The 15,211-nt window shown below is 38.4% G+C and overlaps 1 protein-coding gene across 1 annotated transcript; it reads left to right on the plus strand.

Annotated features, from left to right (window-relative positions):
- Nucleotides 1–398: 398 nt before the first annotated feature.
- On the plus strand, nucleotides 399–13,632 carry LOC140269833 (CD109 antigen-like). Its single transcript, XM_072364813.1, has 33 exons — nucleotides 399–434; nucleotides 622–637; nucleotides 755–886; nucleotides 983–1,011; nucleotides 1,141–1,374; nucleotides 1,482–1,604; nucleotides 1,707–1,746; nucleotides 2,156–2,237; nucleotides 2,320–2,425; nucleotides 2,539–2,665; nucleotides 2,759–2,868; nucleotides 2,955–3,146; nucleotides 3,426–3,530; nucleotides 3,607–3,669; nucleotides 3,809–3,979; nucleotides 4,089–4,241; nucleotides 4,963–5,023; nucleotides 5,169–5,259; nucleotides 5,379–5,496; nucleotides 5,623–5,736; nucleotides 5,906–6,124; nucleotides 6,300–6,441; nucleotides 6,817–6,993; nucleotides 7,209–7,290; nucleotides 7,389–7,620; nucleotides 7,781–7,952; nucleotides 8,698–8,888; nucleotides 9,120–9,275; nucleotides 9,433–9,498; nucleotides 10,078–10,217; nucleotides 10,363–10,519; nucleotides 12,143–12,245; nucleotides 12,395–13,632. The coding sequence occupies exons 1-33, from the start codon at nucleotides 399–401 to the stop codon at nucleotides 12,595–12,597; spliced, it is 4,143 nt and encodes a 1,380-aa protein (XP_072220914.1). The 3' UTR covers nucleotides 12,598–13,632.
- Nucleotides 13,633–15,211: the final 1,579 nt, after the last annotated feature.

Consider the following 15,211-nt stretch of genomic DNA (forward strand, 5'->3'; position numbering starts at 1 on the left):
TTGTGTCTTTTTTGGATACTGTTTTTCATAAATGTAATTTGGTGCCTGATCTTTCCCATCATTGTCTCATGAGACAAACCACCCACTTTGTCTCATCCTGTGTTGTCACAAGTTAATTAAAATGTCAAGCCTGTTTACCACGTCGCTGAACCCTGCTAATATTGTGTTGATGTGTCCAAGGAGAGCTCTGTAATGTGTTTAATTTTTCGCTTAATGCAGACTAAAAGGCAGCATCTTTTTTTGATATTATGGAATTGTGTATTAAACTCTCAGGTGATTTCTTTATGCATATTTCATGTGGTGTTCTGTCTCCTCAGACATCCAAGACGTGTTTATTGTTTCTCGGTATAGATAGGGTGACACTTTAATAGGGCTGGGAATTGTCTCTGAATAGACAGATGAGACTCATCCCTCTGGGCAAAGGTGATAAGAATGTGAGAGCATCCCCTTCTCCAGGGAGGTGGAGTTTTGTCACTTGCACGACAGGCTGATTTAGATACATGAAGTGGTGGCTTTCAGTTTGGGGTCCGAAAGTAAAGCTTAACGTGTGACTGAAAGTGCAGCCGGACAATATGAACAGGATCTGGACCCAGGTTGTGTTTTGTGTTGTTTCTGTTTCAGCACAGGCTTCATCCAAGTAGGTGGTGTGGTTTGTGGGGATTGCAGTTAAAGCTATTTAAGTCATGATAGTTTAATTCATCAATAATGCTCTGTTCTTCACTCTATTCTAGTACCACATTGTTTCTGATCTCAGGTCCAGAGGTGGTACATGCTGGTACACCCACACCTCTGGCTATCACTGTTTTTGCTGACTTTCCTGGCCAAGTGATGGCTGAAGTGACACATGGCAACGACAAAGTAGCCCAAACAGCAAACTTCCAAGGAGGTAATGCAACAATTACTCAAAGATTTATTGTTGGCTTGATTTGCTTGATGGTGTTTTGACTTTGTAGATGGCTAAAACATCTTTTGTTTTTTTAAGGTTTGACCAGTGTCCTTACGCTTCCTCCTGTGAGTATATTTTCCTTTTCCTCCATCTTTCTTCATGTAGAAAGTTATTACAATTGAGATAATAATTCTTAGAAATTGTTTAGGGTAAATTTGAAAAGAAATCTTGAATGTTTCTAATAATCTCTCCAGATTCCTGGCTCTCTATCGCAGAATTCCCTTTTAAACTTGACAGTGAGGGGCTACAAAATGGACAGCCTAATTTTCTCCACCACCACCACCCTCACCTTCAGCCTCAGGAATGTCACCTCCTTCATTCAAACGGACAAATCACGCTACAAACCAGGGGACACTGTCTTAATCAGAGTAGTTTCTGTTCAGCTGGATAACCATCCATACAAAGGCAGATTGGAAGTTTCTTTACGGGTAGGTTTCTGCTTTCTGTTTGAAAGAACAAAGCCAGAGGACATCAAAAGATATTTCATCAGGTATTGTTCCAGTGGAGGCTTGACTGATGTTCCTTTGTCACACAGGATCCCGGTGGGAGCATTGTTGACAGGTGGGAGTCCACAGGGAATCTGGGGATTGTCTTGCAAGACTTCACTCTATCCCAGATGTCTCCTCTTGGGCAGTGGGAGATCAGAACAACAGTGAATGTAAGGTTGAAAAACAGTAAAGTGTTTGCTTTTGTTTGGCCTTTGTAATTTGAACTGAACAAGAAACATCACGTTTTTTTCCCTCCATCTTCCTCTTTATAGGGCGTGACTGATGAGAAAGCATTCATTGTGGAGCATAATGGTAACATCTCTACCAATTTATTGTTATATTTTCAGCCATTTTTTAATGGATTTGGAAGATTCATGGTCCCCAGAGGATGAATCAGATTATTTTTTCCTGTACAGCCACAAAGCAGATGATGTCCGGGGTACAGAATGAATCCTCATGATAAACAACAGAGATGGTGCAGGACTTTTTCTTTAGCACCACCAGTCATGGGAACATTTCTGTAGGGGCCTACGAGGAGTAGGCCCAGTGGCCCAAAGTTTCCGGGTTTCTATTTGAAAATAGAAAGTTGTTATACAGTGACAGACATCAGCCTCTACAGCACTCTGTATTGTAATAGCTTCTAATTAACAAAGTAATGTACACATCTTAAACAAAGTTAAAAATAAAGATTTCCTCATAATTTTACCACTTGCCTTTATAGAGCATCCTCAATTTGAAGTACTGGTGAAGACATCTTCACAGGTCCTCATTGGAGATAACATCTCAGGATCAGTGAGAGCACTGTGAGTTCAGTTTGAATAATATTACATTTGAAGACGTTTTAATCAAGTATATAGAAGTACTTTAGTATGTTTTCCCCTCTAGTTACCCCAGCGGACAACCTGTACATGGAACATTAGCTGTTAATGTCACTTTGAAGACTGCTGCAAACAATGCAGCCTCTTTTTTCCTGCTAACTCAAACTAAAGAGGTGAGATTTTAGTGTCTCTGATGCTCATCTGTTCATCAATAAACATAAACTGGAATGCAGTTAGGATAGATCTTACAACAAGTTTTTTAATGAAGTCCTCTAATCTCTTTCAGATCTATGGGTCAACACAGTTTCTCTTCAGCAAAGATCAGCTTCAAGCTCTACACTCTTCATCAGCTATTAGCAGCAATGGTCATGTTGTAGTACACATTGCTGCCTGTGTTAATGACAGCTCCACAGGTATAATCTGTTTTAATCCAGTTTTGGCTCATGTAGAAGATATATTTCAGTTGCAATGCTAAACTGCAGAATTTTGTTTTGCTGTCTCTTAAGGACTTAAAGTCAACAAAACTGTTGAAGTCAATCTCATGCAGAACACATATCAGTTGATGTTCCTCGATTATCCACCATCTCTAAAGCCATCCTTGCACTTCTCTGCAAAAGTGAGCGCATTTTTTTATAACTATGTTTATTTTAAAGATAATTAAAACTATTATTCCTGAGATGTTCCTGTCCTTGCATTCCACAGCTTAAGATCACAAGATATGACAGAAAGCCTCTCAGCTTGTTGGAGCTCATGCACTCTGCCGTGGTTGAAGTCACTCAGAGAATCTCTTTGAATGAGACGGAACCTACAACTCTTACATTTCGTGTGCCCGAGGATGGAAATGTCCACATTAAGTTTAAATTACAGGAAAAAGTAGTAATGCTTTTTGTTCAAGTGAGTATTCTGAATTACAGTTCCTAGAAGCTTTTCCTCCGGGAAAGCACTTTTCAGCAGTTTCATCGCATGTGAGAGGAACAGTTTCAGTACATTAAGATTACATACGTTAATGTTAAGAAGTATAGCACAAGGAAATTTACATTACATAATCTGAAGTGTAAGATTGCGTTTTCTGATTTTGAAAGAACGTATAAGACTAAGGACATAATTTACAGAGCCCCAAATTAATGTTTTAGTCAAATCTGCATATTTCCTTTATTTTACTTGTAAATTCAGGCCAGATTCCAGTCCAGCGAGGAGACCCTGAGGGTCTACACTAACTACTCATCTCAGAGTGGCTCCTATATTCAGATGTCCCCAGTCAACACATTACCTGCACAGGTAGCTCTAAACACATTTTGTACCGTTAATGTCTGTATGTAAAACAAGGATAATACACAATGTCTTAAACTTTCAGATTGGATTTCCGTTTCAACTTAATGTGGAGAGCACCTTCAAACCAATGACACTTCACTTTGTGGTATGATGGTTGAAATTCATCAAATAATGCATGCAATTCATAAATTTTTTTATGCACTTTTGCCACAATATGCAAGGAAGTTTGCATCTGGATGCAAAAACTATAAATCTTCTCTTACATTATTTTTTTGTTTTTCTAGGTGAGCTCTAAAGGTCAGGTGGTGGCTGCTGGAACAAAAAACTCCTCCTCTTTCTCTCTGACACCAGCGCTGTCCTGGTCCCCTGAGGCCTCTGTCACCATTTACTGCTTCCTTTCTAACGGAGAGGTTACCACTGACACAGCGCGCATACCTATCCATCAGCACAACCCTGTATGATAACTCCTCGTTTTATTGTCATTTATATTGTATCCTTCTAATAGTTCCATACAGTGATCTTGCTGGCTTCTCTGGTGATAGTTTGTGTGCCTAAACTTCACAGGTAACTCTAAACTGGAGCAGTGAGAGGGCCAAGCCTGGTGAGCAGGTGTCACTCACTGTGGCTGCTCATGACTCCAGGTTCCAAGTAGGAATCGTAGTAATGGGGACACATGATGATGCCCCGCAGTCTGATCTGGACTTTAAAGTGGAGCAGGTATAACAACTCTGTGGATCAGAAAAGCCCGAAGGGTCAACTCTTGCTTACAATACAAAATGTTAATATTAGTTTAAGTGCTCAAAGTGGGATTTAGAATCACTTGATCAGAACCCTGAAGTGACATGCCGGCCTTGAGTAGATGCTGTTTATATCAGCAAACAGAAGAGAAAAAAAATTAAGCTCTGAAATAGAAACTTCTGTTAACCTTTATCAGAAAGTCACCTGTTTCGACACATGCCCCTTTTGTTGCTTTTATAACAAAGAAATCTCTCAAGTCATCCTAATCCCTTTACGCTCTTTTCACAGTAAGATAATGTGAGTATTCAGAGTGTGGCCATTGAACCGGCTGCTCTGGATGTAACATATCTGCCTGCTTTGTTCAGAGGTGGCTTCCTTCTCTAGGAGCTGGAAACGTTTAGAGTTTTGATTGCAGGACCTTAGGGTTATGATGGCTGTGAAAAGAAGGAAACAAAGGTTCACCATATTTTTTCATCTCCAAATATCTGGTGGCCGGTATTATGTGTAGCAGAAAAGATCATTTAAAAACTGAGCTTCCTCAGGCATCGACAGGGCTGAGACTATTTTACAGGTTACAAAACCTGACCTCTTTTTCATGGGTGTCGACAGCAAAGCAACATCTGAAAGTGGATCTCTGTTTCTACATATCTAAAAACATGTTGATACAATATTACATGTTTTTTTTATTTTCACAATGCAGGTATGTAATCTCAAAATGCTGACCAATACGGGATTATATACGGAAAATCGACCTAAAAATGGTACAATTTGCTCTTGTTCCTTCTATTCCCTCTAGTGTTCATTTAGAATATTGTCTTCACTCAATCATTTTAAAATGTCTTCATATGTAAATTCAGTTAAATTTAATCTGTTTTGGATGGCTTTCACAAGGTGAAAATCTTTCAGATAAGATAGGAGATTATCTAATTGTGGAGAAATACTGGAGCCACTGGATGGATACCAGTGAGTCCCTACTGTGGTTCGACACCAATGTGAGGTGAGGGTTAAAAGTTGCACATGCTGTGAAAGAGTGGCATATTTCAAATGATCCATATCAGTTCAATGCAAATGGTTATTGAGATTGAAACATGCTTTCTTTCTATCTAAATCTGTCAGTGATAAAATATGGACCAGTGGAAAAATAACTGTGCCTGATGGTGTAATGTGTTTGAGAGCTGTGGCACTGGTGATGTCAGAGAACCTGGGTTTGGGCTTCACTCCTGTGCCACAAAAGGTAACAAAACCTTGCCTCGATAAGACTGTGGCGTTTCTTGAGTGCTCTGCCATTAAAAGTAGATTTTCTCCACTATTCTTCTTCCTAATCTTTTAATAATCGTGTCTGATGTGCTCTCATTGACAGTTGACTATTTCCAAAGATTTCTCATTGTCTCTGGTTGTCCCTCCACACCTCATCAGAGGGGAGGAAATTGTGCTGGAAGTAAACATCATTAACCATTTAGAGCAGGACATTGAGGTATGTGAGACAACATCCATTGCTAAAATTAAACTGGAACAAGCCAATTATTCGTTTCTCTTTTTAGACGTAGATCCAAGAGTCTCACTGTTAGATCATTTATTTCTATCTCCATTCTTACTGTTAAAAGTACACACTTTGTTCCATTACAGTATGTTTCTCTCTGTAGGTCATTGTGTTAATAGCCCAAAGTGAAGCCTTTGAGTTTGTTTTGATGGGCCAAAGGGATTCGTCTGTGATAAATGCCCAGAAACTCACCTTGAAGAGTCACATGTCTGCCTCGGCCCTGTTCCCTATAAGGTCTTTGGCTCTGGGCGAGATGGAAATATCAGTGGATGCTGTATCTACTGAGGCCTCAGACAGCCTTGTTCGGAGAGTAATGGTGAAGGTATGACATGAAAAAAAGAAACGTAGTGGATGGAGTCTAACTAATTGAGGGTTTGGTATAACAGGCTTGTGAGGAATCTAAATGTGTATTCATACTTAATGCTCTAAAAATACCACTTGCTACATGACATTTAGTTAATCCTGCAATAACAGTGACTACTTCCATGTTCTTGTAGCCTGAGGGAGTTGAACAGTCCTTCTCACAGACTCTGTTCCTTGAACTGGCACCGGAGAAGCTCAACAATGCCAGATCGGTCTCCTTCTCTTTTCCACCACATGTGGTTCCAGGCAGCCAGAGAGCCTATGTGGCATTGGGTGGTACGTTGACCATTTGCTCTCACTGTTGTGTTAATGGCAGTCCTATCTGAGATCAGTTTATCTTTACTTTAAGGCAGTAATTCTGTGCTTTCATCTTTCTTTTGAGTGATGACAATAGGCTTGGGTATACTGAATGTTGAAAAATGGTGAGGATAGAAACAGGAATAATTATGGAAGACTGACTTTGAAATCCTGCTAAGCTGTTTGTCTTTCCTTTGTTTTATTACATTCTTAATTAACAAACCAGTGATGTGACTTTCCAAGTGGTCTTTATGAGACGGTTGGGTCTGTCCTGTCTGCTGTGCTCTCCTGATAGAGAACACGTTGTGCAATAGTCATTTTTTTTCAACTTAAGACAAGTAATGCTTTGTACAGGTGACATTTTGGCTTTGTCCATCAACAACTTGGATTCACTGGTTCAGATGCCGACTGGGTGTGGGGAGCAGAACATGATCCACTTCGCTCCAAGTGTCTATGTTCTCCAGTACCTGGACAAGTCAACCCAGGATGACAAAGAGATCAGGAGCAAAGCTTTGGAATATCTGACAAAAGGTAAGCTGGTTTCAGTCACTGACTATTAAATATGCATTTTAAAGCGTTTTATATAACATTATTTTGAGTGCCTTATGTGATATAACATATACTGAATGATAATCTCCAGGATTTGATTCATGGTTCTTTCATCCTTTTTAGGTATTTATTAATATTTTCAGTGTCACTACACAGCCAATTTATGATTTTATTTTAAGTTCTATTTTCTGCTGTAGGATATCAAAAACAATTGTCCTACCAACGAGATGACGGTTCCTTCAGTGCTTTTGGATCGAGCGACACCTCTGGCAGCACATGGTAGGTCATGGTAGGTTCATTTGTCAAGTCTTCAGTATAGATTCATCTTTGCCTCTGACTCTTCTTCTCTCCTTCCCTTTTGCTATGTTTGGAGCCAGGCTGACAGCCTTTGTGCTCCGGTGCTTCATTCAGGTTCAACCCTACATGCAGGTAAACCAGACGGTCCTAACCAGAGCCATGATTTGGCTCCTGAAACATCAAAGGCCTCAGGGGGAGTTCATTGAGGGAGGCAGGCTAATCCACACTGAGATGCAGGGAGAGCTGGATGATGGCCCAGTGGCTCTCACTGCTTATGTGCTACTGGCATTTCTGGAGGATGATACCTATGCAGTGAGTTAGGCGCATAATGTGTGTCTGTAAAAAGAGCTGATTACACTTTGTAATTGATCTAAAATTCTTTTGTAGTTATGCCAACTGAGAAATGTAGATTTGACTCTTTGGAACATACTGAGCCACACAATGAGCTTTTGTCTGGTTTCTCTGTGTAAAGGAAATGTATGAAGACAATGTGTCTCGGGCCCTGAGGTACCTGGAGAGCAAAGTGTCCAGTGGTGTTGTCAGTAACTACAGCCTTTGTTTAGTGGCTTATGCTTTAGCTCTGGGAAACAGTCCTGTGGCTGGGAGAGCGCTCACTGAGCTCAACAGGAGAGCTGATTACAGAGGTGATTCAAAGCGTTTTCTATTGTTCTACGTTTTTATTCAATCTCGTCTCATTTTCATTTTATTTGTATACATGCCAAATGTAATAAGAAATTATTTTAGGCATACACAAGCATGCATAATATCTCATCATCTTATTATACTATAGCTTGGTTAAAAGAATTTCACAATTATTTTAGCACCAACTTAAACTGAATTTTACCAGAATTTCCATGTAGAATTTTGATGAAATACAAAATATAAAAACTTTATTGCTAAATCTCACAAGATGCCAGAATATCTTTCCTAACTTTTCATTTCTAGTGTTGATTTTAGTGGGCTTTCCTATAGCTTTCCACCCCAAGGTAGAAAGTATCCATTCAAGATAAAAGTTGATGTTGTAGCTGTATATAAGACCAAAGACCAATCATTTTAAGCCTTCAATGTCCTGCTTCAATGTCCATTTGGTAGAGCACATTTATTGTGACTATATTGTATCTTATGAAAAATGGAAGAAAGCCTTCTTGAGCCATCTTTTACCATGAAGTGGTAGAAAGCTATATGAAGCTTTTTTTTCATTAAAGGGTTTTCACCTTTTCAACCCATTTGAACTGAACCACGCAGCCCATTTATATCCTTCAGCTGCAGATACTCAAACAAAAACGAGATTTCTCCACAATGTTGGCGGTTAGAACCTAATATCAGAATGTACTTTTAATATGTGGACATCCTTATTGGTTGATTGAATCTGTCTTTTATTTTCTAAAGATGGAGTCATGATGTGGACATCCTCAGCTGGTCTGAGGTCACATGACTGGCAACCACACTCGACGCAGATCGAGATGGCCTCCTATGTGCTGTTGGCTCTATTTAAGCGTGGCAGCTTTATTGAAGGCATTGCACTTATGAAGTGGCTTAGTACTCAGAGGAACCATCTTGGGAGCTTTGGGACCACCCAGGTGAGACTACACCTTTTTTTGTTTGTTTTTTGAGGAACTGATCTTTGCACTATGAAGCAGGAAATTGAATAAGAACTATTTAAAAACTGGAGACACTTGCTTGCATTGTAAAATTGTAATTTATCTCAACTCCAACTTGGTATCATATTGACAGAATGTCCTCCAACTTTGCACAAAATTGTATACTATAAATGTTGATAGAATCCACTGTTTATCTCTGTTTATTTGCAGGACACTGTGGTTGCCCTCCAAGCTCTGGCTTACTATGCTGCATTCAGTGGAGCCAATGCCATTGACCTCAGGTTAAATATATCTGCTCCGACGTCTTCCTTTGTGTCACTCTTTCAAATCAACTCCACCAACTATCGGATGTATCAAAGCCAAGAGGTAGGAGAGGAATACTTTTCAGTGGTTCACTGTTTACTGTTTATTCATTAATAGATTAGCTCAATGATTTATATGTGCTGTATTAACTTAATAAAATGCCTACAGAGGTATAAATTACACACTAATCACCAAATTTTCTTTTTTTTGCATTTCTTAGATTATTGCTGATAAAGATTTACCTCTAAATATATATACAGAAGGAAGGGGATTTGCCATATTTCAGGTAAAGTTAAAATATATATATATATCAGTTTTTCTATGCTTTTAAAATGACTTTGACATAACATGGGTTAACTTTAAGATGCAGATTATACAGTTTTCCACTTTCCCCTAAACAGTAGTAAGTTTTCATACCTTAATCATGTTTTGCTCAATAAACAGTTAAGAGTTTTAACCACTGGAGCATGACCTGAATACATTAATGGCAGCAGCTGTGCATGATAGCATCACCGAGCACAATGACCCACATTATAAATGCTAAATCAAAGCAACAGATGCTAATATATTATGATAGTGGACTCATGGCAGTTAACATCTGGAATGCAGACTCTATCTATTCACTTTTAGTGCATCTATATAACATAAATCAAGAGTACAGTGACAAACGTTTTTTTTACTGTATTCAGCATTACAACCTTATTCCTTTTTTTTGAGACACTGTTATCTTAAACTTCATGTTTTTAAGCCCTGTATAACTTTAGACATTTCCAAATTTGCTGAAATGAAGTCAGCAAATTATCAGATTGAGTACAAAAAACCTGCAGATTTCAGCTATTTCTCATATCTCCATGATTTCATTCAGCTGAACGTTTTTTACAATGTGGAGAGCAAATCATCTTCGCAGAACTACGAGAACGCCTCTGACGGGGAAGCGTTCTTATTAAATATTGATCTTACAGAGGACAGTGACAGCAGTCACATGACGCTGTCTGTATGTACCAGGTAAGAACAACAAAGTGGATTTTTGCACTGAATATGTCAATTTAGAATAATGATATGAGCACTCTATTTTAAAATGTTTTGAGAATCTCATCATGTTGGCATGCATGTGTGTAGAGTCATGATGTTTTGTGTTTGCTCTCTCTAGTCTAAAGGAAAATCAGGCAGTGCCTCATACAGGTATGGTGATACTGGATGTGGGCATGCTGAGCGGTTTCTCTCTCTTTCCTGGAGTTGCTGTCCAGGCTAATCTTATTAAGAAGGTGGAGAGAACGCCAGAGAAAGTCATCTTGTACCTTGATTCAGTGAGTGTTTGTCTTTTCTTTCCTTTATGTGTTTTTTTGTCTCATTCTAAAGCATTTGTTACTTCAAAAATAGACTGAATATGAAAGATAGACATAGCGTGAGGTCTGAAAAATAAAGTCAATGTGGAGGTGTCGTAGATCTGCCCTCGTTCTAATTTCCAGCAGGGCGTGAGTCCTGTGGTTGGTGAATTATACAAAACCCTTTATTATCTTATCAGTTATCTCAATCTTTATTCTCAAGTCTTTTTCAATGTACCATTATATACAGTTTGTAATGTATGTTAACCTTTAGAGAAAAGCAGATGATAAAGATAGAAATACAAAGGGGCAGAGCTGCCTTGTGACTGATAAGTATTCACACTTTTCATGGTTTCCTCCCTCATTTATGACTTCTTGTTTCAAAACACCAAAATGGCAGTGGCTGAAATGCTATACCCAAGGCTTTGAAGTGGTAGAGCACAAACCGGCAAATGATGCCTAAATAGCTTTGTTAATTGTTTATATATAGTCTATGCTTAAAACAACCAGCATAATCCCTTTCGACCCACAAAAGTAGTCATCTAAGCAGGAATGTCTTACCAACCCTTGAGTTTATTGCTCTTTCTATACTATTTATTTCACATTAAAAATTTATTTTAATGCTGACCTCCCCACCAGATAAAAAAACAGCAGTTTCCTTGAAAAGAAAAAGAATGTTCAACTTGAAAATCACTTACATCATTTTATGTTCACTGGGTCCCGCTTGTGTTATCAAAACAGCTGTGATTTGCTGAAGAATGGATTCCACATAAGACTTCCTGTAGTAACAAGCACAGAGACCTTAGCAGCAGATTTTTGCAGTACCATAAGTTACCAAATGGAGTCGCCATCGATGAAATTTGTTTTGACAGGGCATCCCAGAGATGCTTTTTCTGATTTGATGCCAAGTGATCATCTTTTATTCTTTGCCATATTTCTAAATTCCATCATCAATTAGTCCTTATCCCACTGAAACCAGAGAAGTTCCTATTCCTATCGTGGTGGTCTGCAACATTGCTTAGAAAGATAGTACAGTATATGTCAATAAAGCATAGCCAAGAACTCAGGTTTACCAGCAGAGCATTGTACAGAGCGTCACATTGACTCTGCTGACTTGCCTTCTTTCCATGGTGCAGCCTGTTGACATGCAAACTCCACCAGCTGCAGAACCACGTGTGTTTTTTGGCATATTTCCAAAGCCAGAATAAACTTTTTCAGCAGTTTGTGCTGGTGGAGCCTTTCTCTGTAAAGGAATCTTAGGCACCCATGACCCCACTTTGGCCCACTGATTGTTCGTCTTTGGACCACATTTGGTTTACACAGAGAACACACAACAAGACTTGCATTTTTCAGACGCTCTGACCCAGTTTTGTATCCATCACCTGATCAAAGTCACAGAATTCTTCATGTTTATCCTTTTTCCTGCATCCAGCACATTAACTTAAAAACATGCTTCCTGTAATTTGTCAGTGCTATTTACCTAACAGTAGTTTTAATGTGTGGTTAATCTGTGTATACATGCTCAAAATATATTTAAAAAATCAAATAACCTTTAACGCTGTGAGCAACAAATCTTGTAGAATGTATTTCTGATATCATTTGCAGCTCACCAAGACAGAGGTTTGCATCCAACTCCCTATTGTCAGACATTACAAGGTGGCCAGTGTAAAGGATGCCATGGTGCAGGTTTATGACTACTATGAACCAAGTGAGTACAATTGCAAAACCTTTTGTAACTTTTTTAAGGGGACACTATGATAACAAAATGATTTAACATTTATGTGATACCCTCAAAGTTTGTTGTAGAGTGTGACAGACGCAGAGTTTGACACAGCAATGTCATTATAATATTTTCAGCGAGGAAAGCATCACGCTTATACAACTCAGACATCCTTCGCAACACAGACTCCTGCTTCTTCTGTGGCGCAAACTGTGATCTCTGTAGGCCGGGAATCACAATCACAGTGACCTCACCGCTGTTATCTCATACAGTTAGCGGAGCAACCTTCAGCTTAAGTTGCCTGTTTCTTGGAGTCACTGCTTTTATTGTTGTAGTTTGATTGGATGAAGACTTCACGAGTTCACGTGACTTCTATTGTTTACTGTGTTTTGTTGTTGTTTTATAAATTAAGCTAATCAAAAATAATTGTCCTTAAAACTCTGTTACTGTGAAGTTCATTAATTTATGCAACACATTTTAGAAAATTATACATTATGAAGCAAAACAAAAATCAATATTTCTATTTACTTCTTTTAGTCTTTTAGTTTCCATTCTTCAAATGTTTCCATGTATTGACTGCAATAAAACATTTCATAAAGAACTGAAGGATGGTTGGCAGGAGAGGAAATGAAGGCGATTTATTTCTATCTTCCATATGTGTCCTGTTGTCACACTTTTGGCAGAATGCAGTTGAGTTTGGTTCACTCATTTTGTACTGTTATATATCAGAAGGAGTGAAAGCAATTGAACTCATAAGTTAGCCATTAGCTGGAAAGCAGATTCATAGAACAATACTTTTGTGGTCTTTTTATATCTTCATACTGCTTAATATGTCTCTGAGTTACAATGTCAATATGGGAGAAAGGGTATGCTTTGTGAAATGCTTAAGAGTGAGATAAAACCTGTCATATTACTGTGAGTAGGGGGAATGCATACCGACCTACAGAAGTATGCAGAACGAACACACAGATGGAAGCCATCTCTGGTGAGAAACCAGGCTTGACATCAGTGACATTATCATGAAATGTAAATGCTGTCAAATTTTGCCCTTACTTGCTCAATATATGGCATATTTTGTAAAGAAACAACAACTTATTTTTGTTCTTCTGAACATTTAACTTTAAAAGTGGACCGTTATGCTTAAATTAAAACATGTCCTGTTGACATTTGCTAGGCAGCCAGACATGAAAATTAACCTCTCAGTAGGGAAGCCACATTCTACATTTCTAAGTACATTAGTAGTTAATAGTTTTAATCTTTTGTGTTTTAAAGGAAATGCATGTCTGGGTTTTATGAATGACTTTTTTATATGCTTTAAGGCAAAATAGTTTCCATGTTGGGCCAATAAAATGTTTTGTTAATTAGCAAAAGCAGAGATGGGAAGGAGAACTGTGTTACTCAAAAAGCAAATACATTATTTACACAGACATGGGAACCTTAAGCCTTTGACTTCTTTTGCGTGTTATTAAAGTTTTCTGCTTGGGTGTCCTTGGATCATTTACTTTGCATTATTCTCTAAATGAAAATGAGCAAATTAAGCTCTACAGTAAAAAAAAAAGGTACTTCCATCTTCAATAGAGAATTAATTGTGATTATTTTGTGCTTGAACTTATTCACCCTGCTTCTTATATTGTTCACATATGTTATTGTTGTTGTGTGTCATTATGTGTAAATGTTAGTGCAAAACAGCAGCTTAACTAGAACTGGACACCTCTTGCCAGCTATCCAACAGCTGTTCCGTGCAGGTCCCATAAAAAGCTCAAAAGCTGCAGTTCTGAATCTACAAACACTAGATGGCAAGCTTGGTATCATAATGATGATGGCCTCGAAGTTTCGGTGAAAACTCTGACATACAGGCGTGGATCACATCAGAACGAAATCTCTACACTAAACATGTGTTTTAATTAGATAACTTTGCCATCACTAATGAATATAATAAGCACTTCAACAAAGTGCTTATTATACTTTCTTTATCACTTTTTCTTTATCACTTTCTTTATCACTTTTTTGAGTCATGTGATAAAGAAAGTCCCCCCCCCCCCCCCCCTTCAGTTTTTAACTTTTATGCATCAGGACATAATAAAGAATCATCTGATCCATACCAGATGGTATAGTTAGGTAAATAAAACCTGAGCTGAACATCAACTCATGAATGTGTCATCAAATATTTAACAAAAAATTAAGAAAAATACAGAAGCAGTGTATTAAAAACTAAGTACACCATTTCTGCTGGAATTAAGACGATAAGTAGCAGCCAGGTGCTGCAAATCAAATGCACTTGATTAACTGGTTATCAGCAGGTGTGAGCACCTCTATAAAGCAGAAGTGTTGGTAGTTTGCTGGTCTGGAGCATGCGAGTGTGTGTTAACACAATGCCAAGGAGGAAAGACATCTGCAAGATCTTGGAGAAGCAATGGTTGCTGCCCATCAACCTGGGAAGGGTTATGAGGCTATTTTCAAACAAGCGGAAAACATTGAAGACAGTTGCCAATCTTTCCAGGAGTGGTGATTTCAGCAAGTTCACCCCAAGGTCGGACTGCAATGCTCTGAGAAACTGCAAAAAATCCAAGAGCTGCATCACAAACTCTCGTCAATTAGCATGTGAAATGTTTAAGTTCCAGATGGTACAGAAAGAAAAATACTGAAGCTTGTTTGGAATGGTTATCATGAGAAAGACTCTTCTCTCGAAAAGGCAACACAAAAATTGCCAAATTGCTAAAGGTGGTTCTACATGGTACTGAATTATGGGGTGTATTTAGTTTTTCCACACACACAGCTTTGGCTGAATTAGCTTAATTTTTGCTAAATAGATAGTAACATAGTATAATATCTCCTGTGTTGTTGTTCAACCGAGCTTGTATTTCCCAAATTTTAAAACCTGGAGAGGAAAAAATGTTTTCAGCTATGACCCGACATATTAGTAATGAATTCTTTTTCACATGACTGTACGCTGC

This window comes from Leuresthes tenuis, unplaced genomic scaffold (assembly GCF_036924035.1).
Source record: "Leuresthes tenuis unplaced genomic scaffold, fLeuTen1.0.hap1 SCAF_15, whole genome shotgun sequence".
Classification (NCBI taxonomy): domain Eukaryota; kingdom Metazoa; phylum Chordata; class Actinopteri; order Atheriniformes; family Atherinopsidae; genus Leuresthes; species Leuresthes tenuis.